Genomic DNA, 22,112 nt, shown 5'->3' on the forward strand with positions numbered 1-22,112 from the left:
CCATCAGGTGATGCAAGTCAGATGCAAGTTCTTGTTTGAGTAATGAACTCTCCCTTGATTACTTTTGTTCTCTCCTTTTATCTAAGCTCCTGGTGCTCAGCAGTTCTGCTTTCTGCTTTCAACTCGAGCTGGGGGTCTTGGTATTAACTTGGCCACAGCAGATACTGTGATTATCTATGATTCAGACTGGAACCCCCACAATGATATCCAGGTGAGTCTGAATGAGACCTCTCACTATGGAGTAATCCTGAGGAAGAGGGGAAATGAAATGATCAGGAGGAGTGAAGGAATGTGTGACTTCACCTCTAGAAATAAGTAAAATTAGAGTAGTGAGGATGGGTAGAGATGGGAAATGAAATAGCGGAGGGTTCTTCTGGGGCCCAGCCTTCACTAATGTTAAGAGCCAACATGAAGGCAACTGGGAAACTTGTGGAGGTAGGTGGGGTGTATCAGCCTACTACTTGTGTAGCTCTAGACTGTTCTGAGCACATCTCTTTTCTAGGCCTTCAGTCGTGCACACAGAATTGGACAGAACAAGAAAGTGATGATATACCGCTTTGTGACAAGGGCCTCAGTGGAGGAGCGTATCACTCAGGTGGCCAAGAAGAAAATGATGCTAACTCATCTGGTAGTGAGACCAGGGTTGGGCTCCAAGACAGGCTCCATGTCCAAACAGGAACTCGATGACATTCTCAAATTTGGCACTGAAGAGCTCTTCAAGGATGAGGCTACTGAGGGGGGTGAGTGCCTGGGAGTAGAACTGGGTGAGGTGGGGAGGTCTGGCTCCTTAATTAGTGAGCGATTTAGGCACAGTGCTGATTATAGCTCTGTAGGGAAGTCTAGGGTGGCATTCCCCTTCGATCCACACAGCAACTGTGCCTGTGCTCTTCCCTCAGGGGATAACAAAGAAGGTGAGGACAGCAGTGTCATCCACTATGATGACAAAGCAATTGAGCGTCTGTTGGATCGGAACCAGGATGAAACAGAAGATACAGAACTTCAGGGCATGAATGAGTATCTCAGCTCCTTCAAGGTGGCCCAGTATGTGGTTCGCGAAGAGGAGATGGGGGTGAGTATGAGCTGGATGTCAATTGGTATCTTCTGCTGAATGGTGTAGGACCAATTAAATTCAGCTCTGATTCTTTTAAGGGCAAGCAGGCATAATCTGTTTAGACAGGTTGGGATTTGGAGCATAGGGCTCTAAATTTGCTCTCTCTCTGTGGCAGGAGGAAGAGGAGGTTGAACGTGAGATCATTAAGCAGGAAGAGTCAGTGGATCCCGATTACTGGGAGAAACTGCTGCGTCACCATTATGAGCAGCAGCAGGAGGATCTGGCCAGGAATCTGGGCAAGGGCAAACGTATTCGCAAGCAAGTTAACTACAATGATGGCTCTCAGGAGGATAGAGGTACAAATCCACAGGAACCTGAGGGAGAAATGGGTGTAAGTATGTGTTGCTGGGAAGTAACGGAGTAGCGTCTCAGGCTCACGTGCTGTTTTTCTTTCAGACTGGCAGGATGACCAGTCAGATAATCAGTCAGACTATTCAGTTGCTTCTGAGGAAGGAGATGAGGACTTTGATGAGAGGTCTGAAGGTAAGTTCTGGTGAAGCCAGAGTTCCTGGGTCACTTTCTGTGAGTGTTGCAATAGCTGGGACTTGATCTGGGTGATTTGTACGCTTTGTGGTGCTGTTCTGCAAGGGAAATATTGACGCAACAATATGCTGTGCGTTGTCTCTCCTCCTTAGCTGCATTTCTCTCTTCAGCAGCTCGTCGGCCTAGCCGCAAAGGCCTGAGAAATGATAAGGATAAGCCTCTGCCTCCCTTGCTTGCCCGTGTGGGGGGGAACATTGAGGTAAGTAGTAACGGGGTAGGTGTTTGCATCCTAGCCGTTTCTGTATGGCTCTTGCCATATCTGTCTGTCTTCTCTATTTTAGGTATTGGGTTTCAATGCCCGCCAGCGGAAAGCCTTTCTCAATGCTATCATGCGCTATGGAATGCCACCTCAGGATGCCTTCACCACTCAGTGGCTTGTTCGGGACCTCCGTGGCAAGTCAGAGAAAGAGTTCAAGTGAGTCTGCATTAGGCAGGGATGGAAGACTGGCAACATCTATTTCCTTTGGGGAAGAATGAGAGTTAGGCCTTTTCTGGCCTTTCCTTAGAGACTACATTTCCTTAATGTATTAGTTGATTCTTTGTGGGGGAAATGAAGTATAAGCTGGGAGAGATGGAGGGGGTTCTTCTTAGTTCTCTTTTTTGAACTTGACTTCTCAGTTGCCAAAAGCAAAGGCTTTTAGAGGAATAGCATGGCCAGGCAAGTAAGTAGTGAATACTCCCCCCAAGTCCTTTTTGGTCTTATGGTTGTTTCTGGCTCAAGACTGTTGAGTCACCTGTGTGTCCTTTATGTATGCACTAATTCTCCCTTGAAGGAGCCTGGAACCCCAGAACTTGTGTTACTGTGGGTTTGGAGTCTTGGGGTGATTTTTTTTTTTCCCCTTATGTGTTGGAAGGGGTATGATAATGCATGTCTTCAGCTAACCTGGTCTATAGTCTAATTGCTTGACTCTTAACTGCTTCAGGGCCTATGTCTCGCTGTTCATGCGCCATTTATGCGAACCTGGAGCTGATGGTGCAGAGACCTTTGCAGATGGAGTCCCACGGGAAGGTCTTTCTCGACAGCATGTCCTTACTCGCATTGGGGTCATGTCACTGATACGCAAAAAGGTAGGTGCCTACCAGAGCAATGTAGCCTTTGCTCTCCATACAACTTGTAGTCACTGAGATCCTGAGCTAGTGATTTACCCCTCTTTTCACACCTATTTTTGTTGTGTGCCAGGTGATCTGTCTTCTCTGGTTTGAGGACAAGGTTGTATGACTCCTCCAATAATATGTATTTCTCTCCCTCTCATGCAGGTGCAGGAATTTGAGCATGTGAATGGCCGTTGGAGTATGCCAGAACTGGCAGAGATAGAGGAGAACAAGAAACTCTCACAACCAAGCTCACCTTCTCCCAAAACTCCAACTCCCTCGACACCGGGGGATACGCAGCCAAATACGCCTGCCCCTGTCCCTCCACCTGGTGAGAGCTCCCTTCTTTTGTACAGTCCTGCGTCCTGACCTCATCTGGCTGTTCCCCTCGCCGGAGCTGTGGTGGTGGGGCCTGGGGGTGGACGCAGATCAACTTGCCTCTCATGTTAGGAGGGCTGCCAAAGACATGTGCAAGCCCTTAAAGGCAAGAGAGGACACTAGTGTTTCTTGGATGAGCTGACATCAGTAAGAAAAGTCTGGCATTTGTAGTGGGCAGGAAAAGGGGGCTCATCTTGAGTGATGTTTGTCCCATTTTGATGGGCCTAATCTCTGGGAGTGAAGGTGATGTGTGTTTGGTAACAGTGAGGGGAAGACCTTACTGATGCCTTCTTTTCTGCTTTTGTCTGCTGTCCGGCTCTGGGTTGGGGAATACACAGAAGAAGGAGTAAAAGTAGAAGAAGGAGCTGGTGCTAAGGAGCAAGGAGAGTCATCTGAACCAGAGAAGGAGCTCAGTGCCTCTGCTACTGAAACAGAGGTCCCTATGGAGGTGAGTTGCTTGTTTGCCTCATGCAATTGCAAATGTCTCTACCTCTGCCCCATTTTCTGTGTCATTCAGCCGCTGAGACAGAGGTGAGTTCTTGGAACAGTATTTAAAGAAAATTCTCAGGTCTTCAGAATTGGCCTGACAGTTTTGTGCGTCTTTGCTTTCTGACCTGTCTTCACTTTCCATGCACTGCTTTACCTTGCTTCTCATTGCTTTCTGTCCTCAGCAGTGTGCCCAGCCTGTGGAGACACCACCACAGGAAGCAAAATCCCCGGTGAACCCCACAGAAGCAGATGAAAAAAAAGTAGAGGAACCAGAAGTGAAGGAAAGACCAGATGAGCCAATGGAAGTAGAAAGCAAAGGTATCTCTAGGGAGGTTGTCTAATACCTTGAACAGCAGTAAACCCCCCTCCCCTTCAAATAATATTTTCCTAAAGCTGCATCATCTTTGCTTCAGCACTTTGTCCTAAGGAAACAGTCATAAATATAGACAATCAGTGGGGCTATTCCAGGACTTCAAACAGGGAGATAGGGAACAGTATTAGGTTTCACAGGCTAAAGAACAAAACCTTGGACTTGCCACGTTCCCCTACATCACATGTTCTCATTCTCTCCTGCAGCTGATGTGGAGAAAGTGGAAGACAGAGCTCCTGTTGAGAATCCCCCTGAACCTCCTATAATCACTCTGGATGAGAAAGGTGAGTCACAATCATTCCATTCTCAACCCCTCTCCTGCAAGGAGTCCTTGTAGGTCCAACTTGCTGTGGCGTCTGCTGTATTCTTTCTAATTTCCTGTGTGCTCAGATGAGAAAAAGGATGATGATAAGAGAGATGTGGTGATGCTGCAGAACGGAGAGATGCTGAAAGAGTCAGTAGATGAAAGGCACAAGAAGGCAGTAAAGCAACGCTTCATGTTCAACATAGCAGATGGTGGCTTCACAGGTATGAGAAATCTTCATATGCTTGAACTTGTTTGTATGCCCCTGCCCCTACTTGCGTTCGTGAAATAACTTTCAACTGTTCCGGTGTCTCTTGCCTTTCCAGAACTACACTCCCTGTGGCAGAATGAAGAGCGGGCTGCAACTGTCACAAAGAAGACCTATGAGATCTGGCATCGGCGTCATGACTACTGGCTCCTTGCTGGGATTATCAAGTATCCTTACCTGGATGGACCAGTTCTCTTCCCTTCTGCATAAACTGTCACAGTGAAGGTGACCGTCCTCGGTCAGTCTGGAGTACACTAAGGGAGAGAGTGCTTTATCTTCTTTCACAAGAGTGAAAGTGATGGTGGGAGGAGGTGTTTCCTGCCAGCATAGTTAAGACTTAGCAGGACATAGTTCTCATTCCTTTTCCTTGGTTCCTCCCCTCTCTGCACCCCCTTTCCCCACCCCCTCTTGAGAACAGTATCTGCCTAAGCTGTGTATTCCCTTGTTCTCGCTGCCTTTGTTTGCCTGAGCTCATCCCATCTCAGCCATGGCTATGCCCGTTGGCAGGATATTCAGAATGATCCACGTTACGCCATCCTCAATGAACCCTTCAAGGGTGAGATGAACAGGGGTAACTTCCTGGAAATAAAGAATAAGTTCTTGGCAAGGAGATTTAAGGTAAGGATTTCTCTTCAGTGTGATAAGTGCCTTTCAGCCAGCTGGACCTCTGAGGACAAAAGCTTGCTGTTCTGAGTTTCTGCTAAGAAAGTGAAGGCTTCTGCAGTGCCTTTCATTTGGTGGGGGGCGGGAATTAACTATCTCTCAGGATCATGCAGTAGCTCCATGATAGCATCTCTCTACTCTAGAAATAGTACTGGGGAGCTTTGGTTCAGTGCTCCCTCTCCAAATGTTTATCGAACAACCGGTATACAGGAGGCTTAAGGTTCAAGTGGATGTTTCCACCACAGCTTCTGCTTGGTGTGCTGCAACCCACACCATGTGCCTAAGCAGAACTTGGAAACGCTGCATGGACTGGAGAAAGGGTTTGCCTTCAGTCTCTGCCTCAACCTATTTGGGAGTGACCATAGCTTAGGTCTGGGAGTGGTTTAAGACCAACCCAAATAAAGGCCATGTAGTTCTCGGTCTTGGGGCAAAACATTAATTCACTGTAGTCTGGCTGATCAGTTCTGCACTAACATGATTCAGACTGATTTCCCTGAACGTCCCTGACATGTTCAGTGGTTCCTTAGACTCTTCCTGTAAGTAGCATGAGGATACTTCTCACCTGGGTTCAAAGAGAAAGCTCCATCCCCTTTGCTTCATGAAGAAAGGATAAAACAGCAAACAACTTGGTCTTTAAAAAGAACCTGAGGAGGAATGAGAATCCTAGAGGATTTATGGTAGTCTTCCATTAAACTAGATGTAGCCTGGTTTTCTTGTGTACCTGGCCTAGCTTAATGGAGTCCTTAATTGTTCTGGGCTCTTTAGGCTTTACTCAATATAAACAGAAGCTGGTGAAGGTGAGGTTCAGCTGCAGAGCCTCACCTCATGAGATAGTGGAGAACTGGATCAGGAGAGACTGGGGGTGCAAACAGGCTGTGCTTCAGGCAGCTGCTGAAAGGCTGCATCTCATTACTGCTCCTCCTTGCAGCTCCTGGAGCAAGCGCTGGTGATTGAGGAGCAGTTGCGGCGAGCTGCCTATCTGAACATGTCAGAGGACCCATCTCATCCATCTATGGCTCTGAACACGCGTTTCGCAGAGGTGGAATGCCTAGCCGAGAGCCACCAGCACCTATCCAAGGAGTCGATGGCCGGGAACAAGCCCGCCAACGCTGTGCTGCACAAAGGTGTTAAACAAGGGAGGGGATAGGTGTTCAGCATCGCTGCCCCACCTCTGCTCTTTTCCCTTCCCTGTAACCTGTCCCTCTTCTCCGCTGAACAGCTGTCCCTTTCTCTTCCAGTTCTGAAGCAGCTGGAGGAGCTTTTGAGTGACATGAAGGCAGATGTGACTCGTCTGCCTGCCACCATTGCCCGTATCCCACCCGTGGCCGTACGCCTCCAGATGTCCGAGCGCAACATCCTCAGCCGGCTGGCCAACCGCAGCAGCGAGCCCCCTCCACCCCCGCCTCCCCAACAAGTACGTACCCTCTCTGGTCAGTACAGGGGGCTACCTCGGGGGGGGGTGTGGGGGCTCCCTGGGGGAAAGCCCGGGGTCTGTGGACCACCCACGGAGTCTCAGATTTGTCTTTTCTTGCCCTGCAGGTTGCCCAGCAGCAGTGAGCCCCTGGCCCAGTGCCGTTGACCTTTCGGCCAAGCTGAAGTGACCCCCACCCCACCCCACCCTTCCACACTCTACCCCTCTGCCTGACATTCCTGACCGGGTGCTGTTTCCCTCCATGGAAGCTGCTGGTGCTGCTCCGCGGGAGGAGAAGGAAATCCTTCCCCTGCAGCCAGCCCGTCGGAGCGAGGAGTGTGCTTAGGAGAGAGGGGGATGTATGATGGACTCTGTACATAGTGACTGGAGGCCGCAGCGCCATGTCTGTTACACGGAGAGCCTGGCTGCATTGCTCGCTGCCTCCGCCTGGAATTTCAGTTTTGTTTTTTTTTTTTCCTTTTTTTTTTTTTTGTTTTTTAATTTTATTTTGAGTTTGTTTACTGAGACGAGTGTGCAAGTGAGACCAAGCAAAAGCCAGGACAGAGACAAAGCTACCTCCATCAAGATCCTTTTTAATACAAAAACTGACCGGACTTGTCCACTAATAAACAGCTTGAAGACAAAAACAAAACAAACAAACAAAAAAAAAGTTAAAAAAACAGAGCAAAACCTTGGTAAAACTGAAAAATAAAGTTTCCTTGTATTTTATTTTGTTGCCTCTGTTACTTTTGCTCTGTGGTAAGTACATTGACTTCCCCTGGTGTGTGACCATATTCCTAAGGCCCTGCTCACGATGCCCTTTTTTCTGTAAAAAAGCAGCTTTTTGGGATGTATAAAAACAGGTTTTGGAGATGTCCTGTGCCTCTCTATTTTTGCTTCCTCCTCCCACACCCATTAACCCCTTTCTGTGCTACCCGCCTCTGCGTTTACCCCCTGAGCCTGTCACCCAGGCTGGAGCCCCCAGCCCTACCGGGAGGAAGGCGTCACCCCTCCCAACCCCCGGCGGCCGGGGGCGCCGCGCTGGGCCCCGGCCCCGCCCAGTGGCGCTTGACGTAGTGCCGGCCGAGCCACTCAGCGAGCGGGAGCGCCGGCACTAGCCAATGGGCGAGGGGTGGGGGCGGAGCCGACGCCGGGCGCATGCGCCGGGGCGGCGCGGTGCGGCCTGCACGTGCGGCGGCGGGCCCGGTGGCGGCGGTGGGTGTCGCGGCGCCATGGGGCGGAAGCTAGACCCCACCAAGAAGGAGAAGCGCGGCCCCGGGCGCAAGGCCCGCAAGCAGCGGGGGGCCGAGGTGGAGCTGGCCCGCTTCTTGCCGCCAGGTAAGTCCTCCCCGGCCCACACCGGCCCGGCCTGGTGCCGCCAGTGTGGGCTGAGTGACGGACCGCCGCGTGTCTCTCCTCAGAGCCGGAGACCGGCAAGAAGAAACTTTCCAGTCACGGCCGGAAGAGGTAAGGGCGGACCGGCGGGGCGGGGCGGGGGGGGCCCGGGGCGAGCGGACCGGGGCTGACCTCCGCTTCCCCTCCTCGTCCAGGGCTGCGAAGAGGCGACTGGGAGCGGGCAGCGCCCCGGCGGGGAGGAGGCCGCTCGGCGGAGGAGGAGGGCGGGAGCCGGCAGGTGAGTGCTGGGCAGGGTGAGGGGCTGCCAGCCCCCCTGCCCTGCAGCCCTCCCGGGGCGCCCCGCTGCCTCCTGGCTCCAGCCTCTTTTTCTGTAGTACGGGACAGGTGGAATTTCGTTATTTTAAACGAATTTGTCCAGATTTCTGGTCCCTGCCGTGCCAGGCGGCAGCGCTGTCTGGAGGACAAACCAGTGAAAGGTCTCTCTTCCACGCATTAAAGCCGCTTCTGACTTACTCCTCCGTTTGCAGCGAGGTTATTGCAGGCAGGTTGGGTAGCTGAGGCTTTTAAGCTGGCTGCATTACGTCCTGTACGTCCTAGGAAGCTGTCACAGCAGGAAGGAGGAAGGATAGGCAAACATTTGGGAAAGAGAGTACTGTAATGCTTTGGAATGGGCTGCCGAGGGAAGTGGTTGAGGCACCATCCCTGGAGATTTTTAAAAGACGGGTAGACATAGTGCTTAGAGACATGGTTTAGTGATGGTTTTTATCAGAGTTAGGTTGATGGTTGGACTAGATGATCTAGGTCCCTTCCAATCTAGATAATTCTATGATTCTATAATGCATCAGAGCAAATGCCATAAGAATTCTGTAGCGGTGTTTTTCTTTGGTAATTCCAGTTAGATCTCTTTAAATTTTCATTGTGGGAGAGCTGAGAACATACCCTTGTTTACAATTGAGAAAACACGTGGAGTGCAAGCAGTCCCTTCTCTTGGACAGGTAGCTCAGGACTAGGATGAAGGCCGCTTTTGTATAACAACTAAAAAAGACAGGGCAGCTACTTTTGAGAATAATGTCTAACTTTTAACTGCCTCTTCTGCCTGCAGTTAAAGAGCAGGTACCCTCACAGAAGGAGAAACATGCCATAAAGGCAGCAGGACAAACCCCTCGTGGCCGGCCTGGTTTCAGTGATAGCAATTCAAAATGGCTGGCTCCGGCCAAAGCCAAGAAAATCCCGTCTAAAGGAAACAACGTGGAGTTATCCAGCGATGGTGAGGTGGAAGAGGGCAGCTGGGAGATGGAAGAGGAGGAGGATGGGAGCAGTGATGAGATGGTGGACGATTATGGTGCCTCATCATCAGAGGAAGAAGAGGTAGGAGCTTTTGCTGTTAATTACGCAAGAAATACTTGACTTTGCTGGCTAAAAGGACCCATCAAGCCTAGAAAAAAAAGAGTGACTTTACTGGTGGGTGGATGGTGAGGTGGCGGAGAGCTTTTTCCTTCTTCCTTTCACGAGAACAATTTCAAGTTTAATAACTGATCCCAGCATAACATTTGATGTTTTTGTTTGTTGTCCTTTTTAAAAAGAATAGATAAATTTCACAGATGGTGGGAAGTAGGGGGTCACCTGGAGATATTGTTTCACTAATCTTCTATTTCTGTTTAGTTGCTGCCTATTGAAAAAGCTGCCCTGAAGCAGAAGTCTGACAGGTGAGGATTTGAGAACATCGCCAGTTCACAGAGGCTTTCGTGGTTAGATGAGGAGCCTGTTGTTCCTTCTTCTGTCCTTTCTGCCATCTAAGAAATGGTAGTTATCAAGTGCCTGTGTGATACTGTTCTTGTGTAAAACATCTGTCCTGTTCTTTGTCCTTAGGGGAGGTCTCAGTGAAGATGACAGTGAAGAGGAAGAGGAGGAAGAGGAGGAGGCAGTAGAGAAAGCAAGCAGGCAGAAAATGGGACAGAAGGAGGAAGACAGCACAGATCTGCAGCTCAACTTGGATATAGACGAGCAATTTAAACTGCCAACTAATGAACAGATAGAGAGAGAGGATATCCTTTTTATCTGTGACATCCATAAGTTATATGCATGTAGCAGCATGGGGCTTGGATACAACCAAAGAGCTTCGTTTGGACTTTATCACGAGTGTTGCTTAGCTAGAGTGTTTTGTGCTTGACAAGGTATTTTTAGATGAGCTGCCCTAATAGATGGTATACAATGCTGCGCTTCTGTACAGCACAGTCAAGAAATCTGTTACGCCCTGTATGGAGCTTGGAGCCTGCCCCAATTTCCTTTCTAGTTCTAAATGCACGTGGATATCTTATCACGTACTTCATTTCTCCGTACCCGGATTTTCCTGGCAGGCTTTCATCTAACCCATTTCTAGAGCCTCTGATGACAGCAGTTCCAGCATCCAAAGTGCTTGCTCTTGGGATTTAGTGATTTTTATTTCCTGCCTGCCGGTACACTTTAGTCCTGCCTCACTCACCTCTTCTCATTCTCACCTGTGCCCCTTAGTTGCCTTTGGGGAACTTCCAGTTTCCTTTCTGCTACAGGTAATGTTTTTGGTATTAAAAGTCTTTTTTGTTGTCTTCTCTTTCCTAGTTTTGTGGCGTTTTTTTCTGTTTATCTAAAGTAATTAACCAAATTTTTTAAATACCTTGTAGTTTTTGCCTTGTGAGCTTTTTCATCCAGTTCCATCCTTTGAATATCCCCTTTGCTGAGCTCTGATGAAAGCGCATTGCAAGAAGGCCTTTCTGGTGTAGCTGTGGTTGTGATGCAGGAGTCCTGCATGACCGACTGTGCTTGTAAAGAGACAGTGTGCATGTTTCTTGGCTGTTTGTGATTCCTTAATGGCCATTCTACCTGCTGAGCCGCCTGACCTGCACATCATTCACCAGCGCATCAAGGGCAACATGGAAGTGCTGCAGGACTTTGTGGTGAAGCGGGAGGAAGGTCGCACACGACAGGAGTACCTCGCAGTGTTGCGCCAGGACATGGCTGCCTACTATTCCTACAGTGACTTCTTGCTCACGAAGCTCATGGACATCTTCCCACTCCCTGAAGTAGGATCCTGCCCTGCCTGTGTCTTTTGCTGATTGATGAGGATTTGGCTGCCTCCCTGGGTCATTGTTTTTAATCTCTATTCTCTCTCCCTTCTTTCATCCAGCTGATAAACTTCCTGGAAGCCAATGAGGTTCCCCGCCCTGTGACCATTCGTACCAACACACTCAAGACACGGCGACGGGACCTGGCGCAGGTGAGCAGAAACCTGTGGTTGTCTGCTGCGCTCGCTGCCTGTCACACAGGGCTGTGTCTCAGTCCCATCTCCTTGTCTTGCAGGCTCTGATCAACCGTGGCGTGAATCTCGACCCCTTGGGGAAGTGGTCGAAAACAGGACTTGTTATTTATGACTCCTCTGTGCCCATCGGTGAGGTCACCCTTCCTGTCATAGGGCTGAGCTGACCCGCTCTTGGCTCCCTTTCTTTCACGTGTAATCTCCTTTTGTTCTGCCTTCCCTGCCCAGGTGCCACCCCTGAGTATCTGGCTGGGCACTACATGCTGCAAGGAGCCTCAAGTCTCCTCCCTGTCATGGCTCTGGCTCCGCAGGAGAATGAACGCATCCTGGATATGTGCTGTGCCCCAGGAGGCAAGACCAGCTACATAGGTATCACCTTGCAGCCTTGGGTGGGAGGCTTGGGAGGGATGCTCTGTGAAGTGATGAGTTTCCACTGGCCTATACAGAAAGGGGGAAACAGAGGGGGATTAAACTCAGGGAAAGGAACAGGGTGGCTGTCCCTGCAGGCAAAAGTGCAGGAGGTTTTCAGCCCCTTGCTGATGTGTTTTGCCCTCTTGGCAGCTCAGCTTATGAAGAACACAGGTATGATCTTGGCCAATGACAGCAATGCTGAACGGCTACGTAGCGTGGTAGGGAACTTGCATCGGCTGGGAGTCACCAATGCTGTAGTGAGTAACTGCGATGGACGCCAGTTCCCCAAGGTATGTTCCTGCCTGCTTTGGGGTGTCCTTACCATGCCTAGAGCTGCTGTGCTGTTCCTTTAGTAAAGCTGTGTGCTCCAAAGCCACTTGTCACAACAGGATGAGCAAAGCTGCTGGGGAGTGTGTCTGTTATTCGATATGGAGCCGGGAAGGTGGGCAGAAGGAGTGAGGGATCTTTCCTGCCTTTCTTCTGGTTCCCCTTTTAGTCTTGGTCTTGTTCTGAGTCCCTACCTGTGAGCGTAATTTCAAATGTACATCTGTCTGTAGGTGCTTGGAGGGTTCGACCGTGTCTTGCTTGATGCTCCATGTAGTGGAACAGGCGTCATTTCCAAGGATCCTGCTGTCAAAACCAACAAGGTGAGTGATCACTGTGGACACAAGTTGGGGACTGAAGTTATGAATCCTGAAAGGAGGGACTTCAGGGCAGCTTTGTTCTTGAGAGATGCCTGCAATAGGGATATTGATTTTTCCTCCTCTTCCCTATTCTGTGTGTTGTACCAGAGCTGGTTTTTTTGAGTTCTGCAGAAGATTCCAGAATCTTCTATGTCACGTGTGCTTTGCTCTCCTGTCATCCCTCCATCTGCAATAGAGGCCTGGGGTGCTTCCCTATTCCTCTGGCATCCTAACCTATCTTTCTCTTTCAGGATGAGAAAGACATCCTGCGCTGTGCTCACCTGCAGAAGGAACTACTTCTCAGCGCTATAGATTCAGTCAATGCTGCCTCAGAGACAGGGGGCTACATTGTCTACTGCACTTGCTCCATCATGGTAAGTCCCTTCCACACTCTGCTGGGGTCATCTACTCAGGAGACTGCTGAGCTTTGGATCCTAATGCTTAGTCTCTGGCAGGTGGAGGAGAATGAGTGGGTTGTGGATTACGCCCTGAAGAAACGCAACGTTCGTTTGGTGGCCACAGGCCTGGACTTTGGCAAGGAAGGCTTCACCAGGTGCGTGCCAGGTCACAAGCTGCACAGGTGACTGCTCCTTGGTGGCCAGGTTGGAGCAGAGGTGTTCTATCACTTCTCACCGTACTTCCTCTTCCAGGTTCAAAGACCGTCGCTTCCACCCCTCCCTCAAGTCTGCACGGCGTTTCTATCCCCACACGCACAATATGGATGGGTTCTTCATTGCCAAGCTCAAGAAATTCTCCAATGCCATCCCCCAGGCCCAGAAAGGTAACCTAGTACTGGAGCTCTGCTGAGCTGCCCGGGCCTGCTCTCACAAGCTGCTTCCCCTACAGAAGCCGTGTGGGTTCTTACAGCACCCTTCTCTCTCCTTTCAGATGAAGAACCTGCTGTGGAAGCAGCAACTCCGTCCGCTGTCACTGGGATCATCATGGAGCCCCAGCCAAAAAAGAAGAAACTTGAGGGATCAAAAGTTGACAAAGAGGAGAAGCCACCACAGCCCATTTTGAAGAAGAAACGTTTGCTGCAGGCACAGAGAAGACCCTTGAAGGCTGGCCGGCCTTCTCCCAAAGTGATGCGTTCTCAAGTCCCTACCAGGAAGAAGCATAAAGTGAAAATGAATGGACAGTGAGAAGAACTGCTTTTCCAGGTATAGGTTCCCTCCTCAGAGAGCAAAGGCCGGGGGCTGCTGCAGCAGTGCATGTACCGCTGTGTCTTTCCTGCTCTGTGCAGATAATCTCTGCAGCGCTGAGCGCCTGGGACAGCTGTAGCCCCTTTTGCTCCTTTCCCTCTGCATCAAGGACTGATGCACCAACCCATTAAAAGTTTTATAGTCTTGCTCAAGTCTTGTCCTTTTCCCTTGAACAAAGAATTCTGCCGTGTCCCCTTACTCCTCTGCAACAGAAACCCCTTCCACGCCCATCTGATGCTCTGGCATTTCTGCTGTCTGTTCTTGCTCTCTGCAGCATGGATGTTTGTGAAGAAGCAGCGGGAGCTGAAGTCCTCGCTGCCTGGATGAAGGTTGTATTGTGTGGTGCCTGTCAGCAGTGTTTTGTCAGGGCAGGGCTAGAACTCCTAGGCTAGTGGTCCTCTGCTGGTCCTTAGTTCCCTGTTGTGACTGTGTGCTAATCTAGGTCACTTGTGATTGTCCCCGTTTCACCCTTGTTCTTGGCCTCCCAGACTGACTGCAGCAGGGATTGCTGCTGGTCCTGGAGCTGCACAGTCACGTTTGTTCTTTTTGCCTTTTTGTTCACGTAGATGTGGTTGCTTCTCCTTGAGACATAACAAGCGGTGGTCTGGGCTGTTTGTATTTAAACATCAGCCAAGATCCCTTTCCCTTGTCGGTGTGAATTAATACTCTCTTCTTTGGTTCTGCTTTCTAGTGAATAATTTCTAGAGACAGTGGGCTCTCTGGCTTCTGTTCCACCCCAGTGTGTGTGGAGTTGGGTGTGTAACAGACTTGAGGCGTAACTCTTGCACCTGTAATTGTCCTCCTAGCTCAGCTCACGTGAGGCTTTGCCTTGATTTGTTTTCCTCGCCAAGCTTTGGGTTCGTGGGAGAACTTGATGTGCTATTCCTGTGCTCGGTGTCAAGGGCAGCCGAACGCAGTGGAGTGTAGGATCTAGGGATTGCTTTGTGTCCTGGTCAGCTATGTGTGAGGCTGCTGCTTTCCCGTGTTACCAGGTTCAGCAAGTGGCAAGCTGAGTGTGAATGCCAGAAACTCCTACAGACATACTATACTGCAGAAATTCCTCCACCCACGCTATGGATGGAACCTGATGCAGACCAATGAGCAGAAAACGGAGAAAAGTGCTGCGGTGGGTGCCCAGGAAAACTCAAGCAGCGCTTGCAAAACTCACACAGCAAAAAAGGCCTGATCCTCTCCTCACTTGGTGGCCCATCAAACCTAGAGCGTGCTAGTGGATCACGTGCATGCTCCTTCCTGGATCTGTGGTAGCTGGTCCTCGTACTTGTGATCTGTCCGGTATGTGGCTCTCGGACCTCTTAACCTACTTAGGGGCTAGTCCTGCTTGCAGATGCTTGCAGATCACAAATGTGCACGCATGCAGAGGAAACAGCTAGGATTAGTTTACCACCATCTGTCCTGGCCTCGTATTAATCAGCTGCAGGGCTCAGCCAGACAAGCACGCTGACCAGCAGCCAGTTTCTGCGTGACTGGCCCCTTATTTATTTCTCCTCTCCGCTTTCTCATGCTCATTTCTGCCTGATCTAGCCTTGATGTCTCCCTTTCCCCACCTTCAGTCCTTCCCGTAAACATCCCATAGTAAGTTTTGCTCCCGTAATCTTCCTTAAAACGTTGCATAATAAGCTTGACACAGTCCCACAATTCTTCTCAAACGTCCCATCTTGCCCATAAAGACCACCATAATTTTGCTTTCTTACCGCTTGTGAAGTTTCTGGCTGAAGCTCTTCAAGGTTGCACTCAAGTGGTTCCTGTAATGGTTCGATCTGTCACTGTCTCAGGAGTCCTGGTCTTCGTTAACAGCCTCTGTTATCTTCTGCTTTTTAGGGCTTATGTATTTTTCTGTTTTATTTATTATAACTCTGGGTTGTTGTTTTGGGTGGGTTTTGTTGTTTGGGTTTTTTTGAGCATGGGTGGGTGGCTGTCGTTTTCTGTTGAATAGCCATTAACCAAATATTCCTGCACCTCAAAATTACTTTTTCCCCACGCTTCCCAGTGAGTTACGGCAGGGAGGAATCTCTGAATGCGTCCGTCTGACTTCAGGCTTGTGTGGTAAGACCTCTGGAGTGCCTGACACACAGGACCTGAGAGAAGTTTTCTGGGGTCTTTCAGAAAAAAATAAATAAACGCTAGGTGCTGTTAGGAAAGGAATTATTAGACAGCAAAATGGAGAAGGTTATTACCTCCCGGAATAAAACAGATAGGGCATGCACTTCTTCAATACTGTGTTTCTAGCATCCTCCACCTGAATAGGGGTTGTAAAACCGGGAAACGTTCAAGGAGAACAAATACATTTGGAGTTATGGAATGGTTTCTGTAAGAGGAACAGCTAGAGTCTAGGCTTCTTTAAGCTTGGAAAAGAGACCGGGGGGGAAAGAAGTGATATAACGGTGTGTGAAATTGTTAGTGGCATAGAGAAGATGAAAGGGGAACAATTGCTTGCTCTTTTCCAATAAAACTGAAAACTCCAAAACCCTAGGAGCCATCCAATGCCCCAAAGGTGTAGGTAGCTGTGAAACTCCTTTCTGCAGGGTACGGTGGGTACCAGAAGCTTACACGGGTTGAAAACCCAGCTCTATGCATGAGGGGAGAATGTTTTTTGTAAGGGCTGGTAAACACAACTGGCTGAGAAGATCCACGAGCCATGAACTGCTAGAGGCTGGAAGAGCGCTGTGAGGAGGGACTGCTGCTCACTTGCCCTGGTCACTGACCCCTCTGTCCTCATCTTGTGCTGGAAACCAATTCATGGGCTTGGATGGACCATCGGTCTGACCCAGCTTAGCAGCTTTGGGTCCCTGAGAGGTGGTGTCCCACTGCTGCGTCTGCCCCTTAGTGCTCCCAAAGCGAATCCTGAGCTTTGCCTAGCCCGTTGTTTCCCTCAGCTGGGTCCTTGCTGTACAAGGCTTGTGTTGCTTGTGGCATCACCAGCTTCCAGGTAGGCAGGGCCCTGCCTCTGCTCCTTCAGCCTGACTTCTTTTCCAGTCCTAGCAGGTTCCCTCAGGAGTGATGAAATGCAAGATTTTTAGGATAAATCTCAAAACTGGAGCTGTGTGGTAATCTTTCAGCTCTAGGGTGACTTGTACCTGGAGGGGCTTCTACCTCTGGCAAACCATGAGCCTGTCCTTTCGGGAGCAATGCTGACCTGTCCCACTTTGCTGCTGCCACCTATTGAGGTTCCACGGCTAGTGTATAGTCTCAGTTTTTTAACCAGTTTCCCTTCATAACCCCAGTGGTGGGGATAGAAAGTTCTTGGTTGGGATCTCAATGTAACCATCTGTTTTCTAGTGGACCTCCAAATTATGTCTGTCCCCTCTGAAAACCGGGAATAGATGCTGCTTTAACCACATCAACAGAACTTCCCTCTCTTACCGAGCATCGTTCCACTGGCTTTGCTTGCCTGTCATTATAGCTGGGGAGAGACAGAGGAAACTTTCAGCTCTCTTTGGTGTTTCGTTCCCCTTCTGCTCTTTATTTCAGCCGTTGCAGTTATCACTGCTCAGAGAGATAATGTTGAAATGCTGCCATCGAGCTTCAGAGGCAGTATTGGGAATGTGGCAGCTGGGGGTGAAGGCTGGTGGCTTCCCTCTGCCACCACCGTGTTCTGGTACCAGGCTGCTGGTCATGCTAGACTTATGTGTACAGCTGCCTTCTTATTCTGGGAATCTTTTGTTACCTGAAAGCTGAGATTTTTTGGAAAATGTGACTACTGGATCATCTTGGGGAAGTAGTCAAGATCAGGCTTGGGGAAGTGTGGCTGGAAAGCTACCTGGAAGAAAGAGACCTGGGGGTTCTAATTGACAAGCGGCTGAATATGAGCCGGCAGTGTGCCCAGGTGGCCAAGAAAGCCAACGGCATCCTGGCTTGTATTAGAAATAGCGTGACCAGCAGAAGTAGGGAGGTGATTGTGCCCCTGTACTCAGCACTGGTGAGGCCACACCTCGAGTATTGTGTCCAGTTTTGGGCACCTCAATACAAGAGAGGTATCGAGGTGCTGGAGCGAGTGCAGAGGAGGGCAACGAAGCTGGTGAAGGGCCTGGAAAACAAATCATATGAAGAGTGGTTGAAGGAGCTGGGACTGTTTAGTATGAGGAAGAGGAGGCTGAGGGGAGACCTCATCACTCTCTACAACTACTTGAAAGGACACTGTAGAGAGGTTGGTGCTGGTCTCTTCGCACAGGTAATTAGTGACAGAACAAGAGGGAATGGCTTCAAACTCCAGCAGGGTAGGTTTAGACTGAACATTAGGAAAGAATTTTTCACAGAAAGAGTGGTCGGACATTGGAATAGGCTGCCCAGGGAGGTGGTTGAGTCACCATCCCTGGATGTGTTTAAGAGATGTTTAGATGTGGTGTTGGGGGATATGATATAGGGGAGAACTTTGTAGTGTAGGGTAGATGGTTGGACTTGATGATCCCAAGTGTCTCTTCCAACCTGGATGATTCTATGATTCTATGATCTTTCAGTACCTTCCTTTAATTTATTTGGATATCTGAAAGCTGCTGGTAACGTGGCTCGCAAAAGCTGAGGCAGAACAAAGCAAGAATTGAGGCAAAACAAGGGTTGAAAACAGATGTGAGGAGTAAAAAAACACCATCATAAATTAAAAGCTGGCTGAGGGAAGTCAGTGTAATGTGTCATGATATCTGTTCCACCGTGCTGTGCAAAAACATTACTGGGGTGGCATTTAATGACTTGGAGAAAGAAGAAAAAAAAAAAAAAAAAAAAGGAAGGTAAGCAGTTCTGCAAGAGAGTTGCCACGTGCTGTAAAGTTATTTAGGCTAAACAAGGCCAGAAGGGTGCAAAACAAACCTGGTGCATGGAAGAGGTGAGGTTCTGTGTTAGTGACTGCCGGCGCAGTGGGAGAAATATCACGCACCTGGTAAGATCTTGAGTTCGGTGGGGATTCTTCCAACCCTTCTCCCCAAACGGAGAGGAAGGAGTTTATCGGAGAAGCCTTATCAGGGTGCAATTAAGGCCTGCCAGGCTCTGGAGTGCTGCCAGCTCACCTCTGCAAACCGGGAGGGAGAGGTAGAGTGCTGCAGAAGAAGGAAACGGAAGGCTTCTGGGGACAACAGTGCACCATGGAAAGAGAAGAGACTCCAACAGCAATGCGGATCAGTCACTAATTCCAGTGATGTCATACGCTGTAATGTCCGTTCCGTGCTGGGTCGGCAGCCTGCGGTTGCGTTGTCTCGTGTCAGGCTGTATCCAGAGGAAGGGACTGAAATCCTGCACTGCACCTCTTGGGGACCTGGGCATAAAATTTAGATCCTCGGGCACGTGCTCTGCTGCACATAACCCCATAGATACATACATTTTTGTAGGGACTGAATCCACAAATGACCACATTCACATCAGTAGGTTTTTCCACCCCCCCCACCCCCCCCCAAGCTGTCCATCCCTGCTAGGGAGGATGTGGAGAGCCCCTGAAGAGGATGTCTGCAAGTCCTACCTGCCTGCTGTAGTCAATGGGGAATTGCTGGGAAGAGTAAGGTCAGTTAGGACCCTGCCTCTTGGCTGTAGTACCTAGAACTGCCTTCTCATGCAAGACGTGGCTACAAAACTCCCTCCTGGACTGGTGTTTTGGGATCTTTTTTTTAAAGAAAATCCCTTCTGCCCTTTGCTGTTAGAAAGGGACATTTCTGTGTGTTGGTTAGTGTGGTGATCACCCAGCTTCTGTTGGCAGCTTCTCCACTGTGCCAATTTCTCCCCATTCACACCCAAATCTAGGCGGCTAACTCTGGGCTCTGCCGGCTTTGCTAGGCAGCAAGGTGCCCAAAAGTTATGTGTTCGTTGCAGCACCTGCCTCTGGTTGTGGACAGAAGCAATTTTAGCGGTCGGTTTTAGTGGAGCATCCTGGAAGTTGGAAGGCTTGGGGAGTTCACAGTGAAATGGTCCAGCAGGGTGGTGCAAGGGAGAAGGTAACACTGGGGTACTCGGAAGGAGGGCAGAGAATTGGGGTATACACACACTAATGTGACCTACACCTTAAAAAAAAAGAGCCTCGAGGACAGCTGTGAAGCTAATTAGAAGAGGTTTCACCTACGAAGCACCTTCGCAAGGAGGATGCGTTAGCTAGTAAGAGGTTCTGTGACCTGGGAGAGGGGGAGCATCTCAAATTGGTAATGGATGTTAGAGCTAGGTAAATTCAAACGAGAGGCAAGACGCGTGATTTGAATAGGTGGTTAGCCGCCTGGGGAATCTACATTGATTTGCCTATAAAGGGTAAGGGTAGAGGCTCAATCTATTTTTACCATGCTGTCAGCAACTAGAGACGCAGTCCCACACGAGTACCTGACTCGAGCTACAGAAATTCACGCTGTGTGTTCTGCACAGGGTCGGAAAATGCAGCGCTTCTTTCTCGGTCTCAAAAATCTGTGGAAGTAAGATAAATACCAGCACGCTTGTGAGTTGGTGTCTGGTTTTACATTGGCTACAGGTACAATTTTAAGAGCTGTTGTGAGGTGTCGTGAGCAGCTCTGCACGTCAGCAGGGGAGGGGTCCAGCGGCGCCGCTGCTGAGCCTGAGCTGATAAACTCAGGGCAGGAGCTATGGGAGGGTCTGGAGAAGTGTCAGGGGTTTTGCTGAACCAAGAAGGGAAGATGAGGAGGAGGAAGAGCAGTTGTGCTGGGGTGAGGTTGAAGCCAAGGGCCTAGAGGAGGAGCATTGTGGTCCCCTGGGTAGAAAGGATTGTTTCTAGGCTCTGGGCTTCCTCGGGAGTTACTAGAAGATGTTGGCCCTTTGCCCCAGCCATCTTCTGTGTCAGGAGATATCCTTTATCCCAGCAAGTATCCCAAGTAAGGGAAGCTAGGAAAAAAAGGAGGCTCCACACTGCCCTGTCCTGTCCAGGAGACGGCAGGTATGTTGATGGGAAGAGGCACTGGAGGTCTGTAGCCCAGCCCCCTGCTGTAAGCAGGACTGTCCCAGCACTAGGTCACATCGCTGTGGCTTGGCGTAGCTGAGCCCTGAGAACCACCAAGGCTGGAGATCCCGCCACCTGCTCCAGTGACTGCGCTGGCCTCACGGTGAAAAAGCTTTCCCTGATGGATGGCGATGCCTTCCTCCACTGGCGTTTCATTAATCAGCTCTGCTTGCTAGCTTTCCCCAGCAGGACAGAAGCAGAGCTTAGGAAAGCGCTTGCTCCAGGGTTTGTGGTGTTGCTTGTGCCTGCGGTCCTTGCTGGCTGCAGGGGTTGTGAACAGGCTGGCAGGTATGGGGGGGTTAAAATTAGGGGTATGCGAGGAGGGAAGGATGCTGGCAGAAAACGTGTGTTGCTGTGCATGCAGGCAGGCTGTGGTGGTGAAGGGATGTGGCAGCAGGCTCAGCTGAGATCTCAGAGTCGGTGATGGTTTCCAGGGCATGTGCTGGGAGGTCTCCAAGCAGAAGCTGCCACCGCTGCTTCAAAACAAGCTTCTTGACCGGGATCCCTCTTGTCCATCTGTCCTTCCCTTTTCCCTGCCTGTTTATTTGGTAGTATTGCTGCTGGGCGTGTGGCTCCCTACCAGCTGCTCATGCTGTTGCAGCTGAGGGTTTTTGGAAGACAGGGATCTCCTAAGCACTTGAGGAAAGCCTTCCTGCCTTCCTCTCCCTTGACAAAAGTGCTGCTTGCCATGGCTCAGCCTCTCTGGTCAGAGGCAGAGCAAGGGAAGGAAAAGAAGATAGAAGAAGGAAAATGCTAAAAAGGAGGTGACAGAGGAAAGCTCACTTCATTTCCCACCCTAAGCACATATGGAAGGGACTGAAATCCAGTTATGACTTCTAACAGTCGTGGGTGTGCCAGGGAGAATGCAGCCAGGTTGCTGATGGGAGAGGAGGTGTTATAAATGCAAATGGGGGCTGCTGTGGGGAGCCCAGAGTTGCGGGCAGGACAGGGGAGACAGGCAGATCACAGGAGAAAACTGATGATGGACACAGCAAGGCAACAGAGAGGAACAAATTTGATTAAGTCTGCTCCCAGGCAAGGAAGGCAGAAGAGTGGGAAGGATGGAGGAACCCTGTAGGTCTGGAGGAGAAGCAGCAGGGAAAATGCAATAGGCAGATTCCTAGTCAAGACTAGCGAAGCTGGCCACCCTCAGTGGGTCCGGGAAGTTTCTGGAAGCGTGGACGGAGCCAGATCCCAAGGGAAGGGCTGCAGCACAGCACCCAACTGGTGCCTGCCCACCTCCTGTTGCAGACAGAGTTCAATGTGGTGCGGTGCTGGGCATCGCCTTTCATTCAAACCTGTTGCACACTCAGCCCTTGCTAATGGCTCAGCTGAGATCTCGGAGGCTGGTTTGTGCAAGCGGAAGGTGGCCATGAGCACACAGACAGCAAGGTAACACAGGTGTCCACGCCCGTAACTGTTTATGTATTGATCAATTTGTGCGCAGTCTCATCCCACCAGATAACGGGGGTAAGGGACCGCGCCAGTCCTTTTGGCAGCGTTGCCCGGGGGTTGAGGTCGGGGTTTTGGGGGACTGTAGGAAAAGACCTAAGGAAGGCTAAAACAGGGGGCAGGAAATAAGGCCCGATGCCGCTTTGTGAACAA

At 50.1% G+C, this 22,112-nt stretch overlaps 2 protein-coding genes and 1 non-coding gene across 3 annotated transcripts in view; all 3 read left to right on the forward strand.

Moving 5' to 3' along the window:
* The window catches only part of CHD4 (chromodomain helicase DNA binding protein 4), a 22,401-nt gene extending 14,902 nt beyond the window's left edge, over nt 1-7,499 (forward strand). Inside the window, exons 23-40 of the mRNA XM_074157320.1 lie at nt 87-211; nt 503-740; nt 897-1,069; nt 1,227-1,407; nt 1,508-1,594; nt 1,747-1,853; nt 1,936-2,069; nt 2,578-2,722; nt 2,912-3,077; nt 3,463-3,572; nt 3,796-3,931; nt 4,190-4,267; nt 4,374-4,511; nt 4,614-4,722; nt 5,041-5,173; nt 6,147-6,342; nt 6,457-6,632; nt 6,758-7,499. Of these exons, the coding sequence (XP_074013421.1) occupies nt 87-211; nt 503-740; nt 897-1,069; nt 1,227-1,407; nt 1,508-1,594; nt 1,747-1,853; nt 1,936-2,069; nt 2,578-2,722; nt 2,912-3,077; nt 3,463-3,572; nt 3,796-3,931; nt 4,190-4,267; nt 4,374-4,511; nt 4,614-4,722; nt 5,041-5,173; nt 6,147-6,342; nt 6,457-6,632; nt 6,758-6,775 (2,450 nt within the window). The 3' untranslated portion in view covers nt 6,776-7,499. The remainder of the gene's footprint in view (nt 1-86; nt 212-502; nt 741-896; nt 1,070-1,226; nt 1,408-1,507; nt 1,595-1,746; nt 1,854-1,935; nt 2,070-2,577; nt 2,723-2,911; nt 3,078-3,462; nt 3,573-3,795; nt 3,932-4,189; nt 4,268-4,373; nt 4,512-4,613; nt 4,723-5,040; nt 5,174-6,146; nt 6,343-6,456; nt 6,633-6,757) is intronic.
* LOC141473658 (small Cajal body-specific RNA 11) lies at nt 3,107-3,245 on the forward strand. The gene has a single exon (XR_012463593.1).
* Nucleotides 6,891-13,723, forward strand: NOP2 (NOP2 nucleolar protein). Its single transcript, XM_074157367.1, has 16 exons — nt 6,891-7,967; nt 8,051-8,096; nt 8,180-8,262; nt 9,088-9,353; nt 9,648-9,691; nt 9,855-10,030; nt 10,845-11,044; nt 11,149-11,238; nt 11,322-11,409; nt 11,506-11,646; nt 11,839-11,978; nt 12,246-12,335; nt 12,623-12,745; nt 12,827-12,924; nt 13,022-13,152; nt 13,260-13,723. The coding sequence occupies exons 1-16, from the start codon at nt 7,751-7,753 to the stop codon at nt 13,511-13,513; spliced, it is 2,187 nt and encodes a 728-aa protein (XP_074013468.1). The 5' UTR covers nt 6,891-7,750; the 3' UTR covers nt 13,514-13,723.
* Nucleotides 13,724-22,112: the final 8,389 nt, after the last annotated feature.

The sequence above is a fragment of the Numenius arquata genome, chromosome 1, assembly GCF_964106895.1.
Source record: "Numenius arquata chromosome 1, bNumArq3.hap1.1, whole genome shotgun sequence".
NCBI classification, from domain to species: Eukaryota; Metazoa; Chordata; class Aves; order Charadriiformes; family Scolopacidae; genus Numenius; species Numenius arquata.

Bases quoted from the DNA above. Each gene is read 5' to 3' on its own strand.
- NOP2 (XM_074157367.1), top strand. From the start codon at position 7,751: ATGGGCGAGGGGTGGGGGCGGAGCCGACGCCGGGCGCATGCGCCGGGG. The intron at 8,097-8,179 runs GTAAGGGCGGAC...CTCCTCGTCCAG, and splicing joins TCCAGTCACGGCCGGAAGAG to GGCTGCGAAGAGGCGACTGG. The intron at 13,153-13,259 runs GTAACCTAGTAC...CTCTCCTTTCAG, and splicing joins CATCCCCCAGGCCCAGAAAG to ATGAAGAACCTGCTGTGGAA.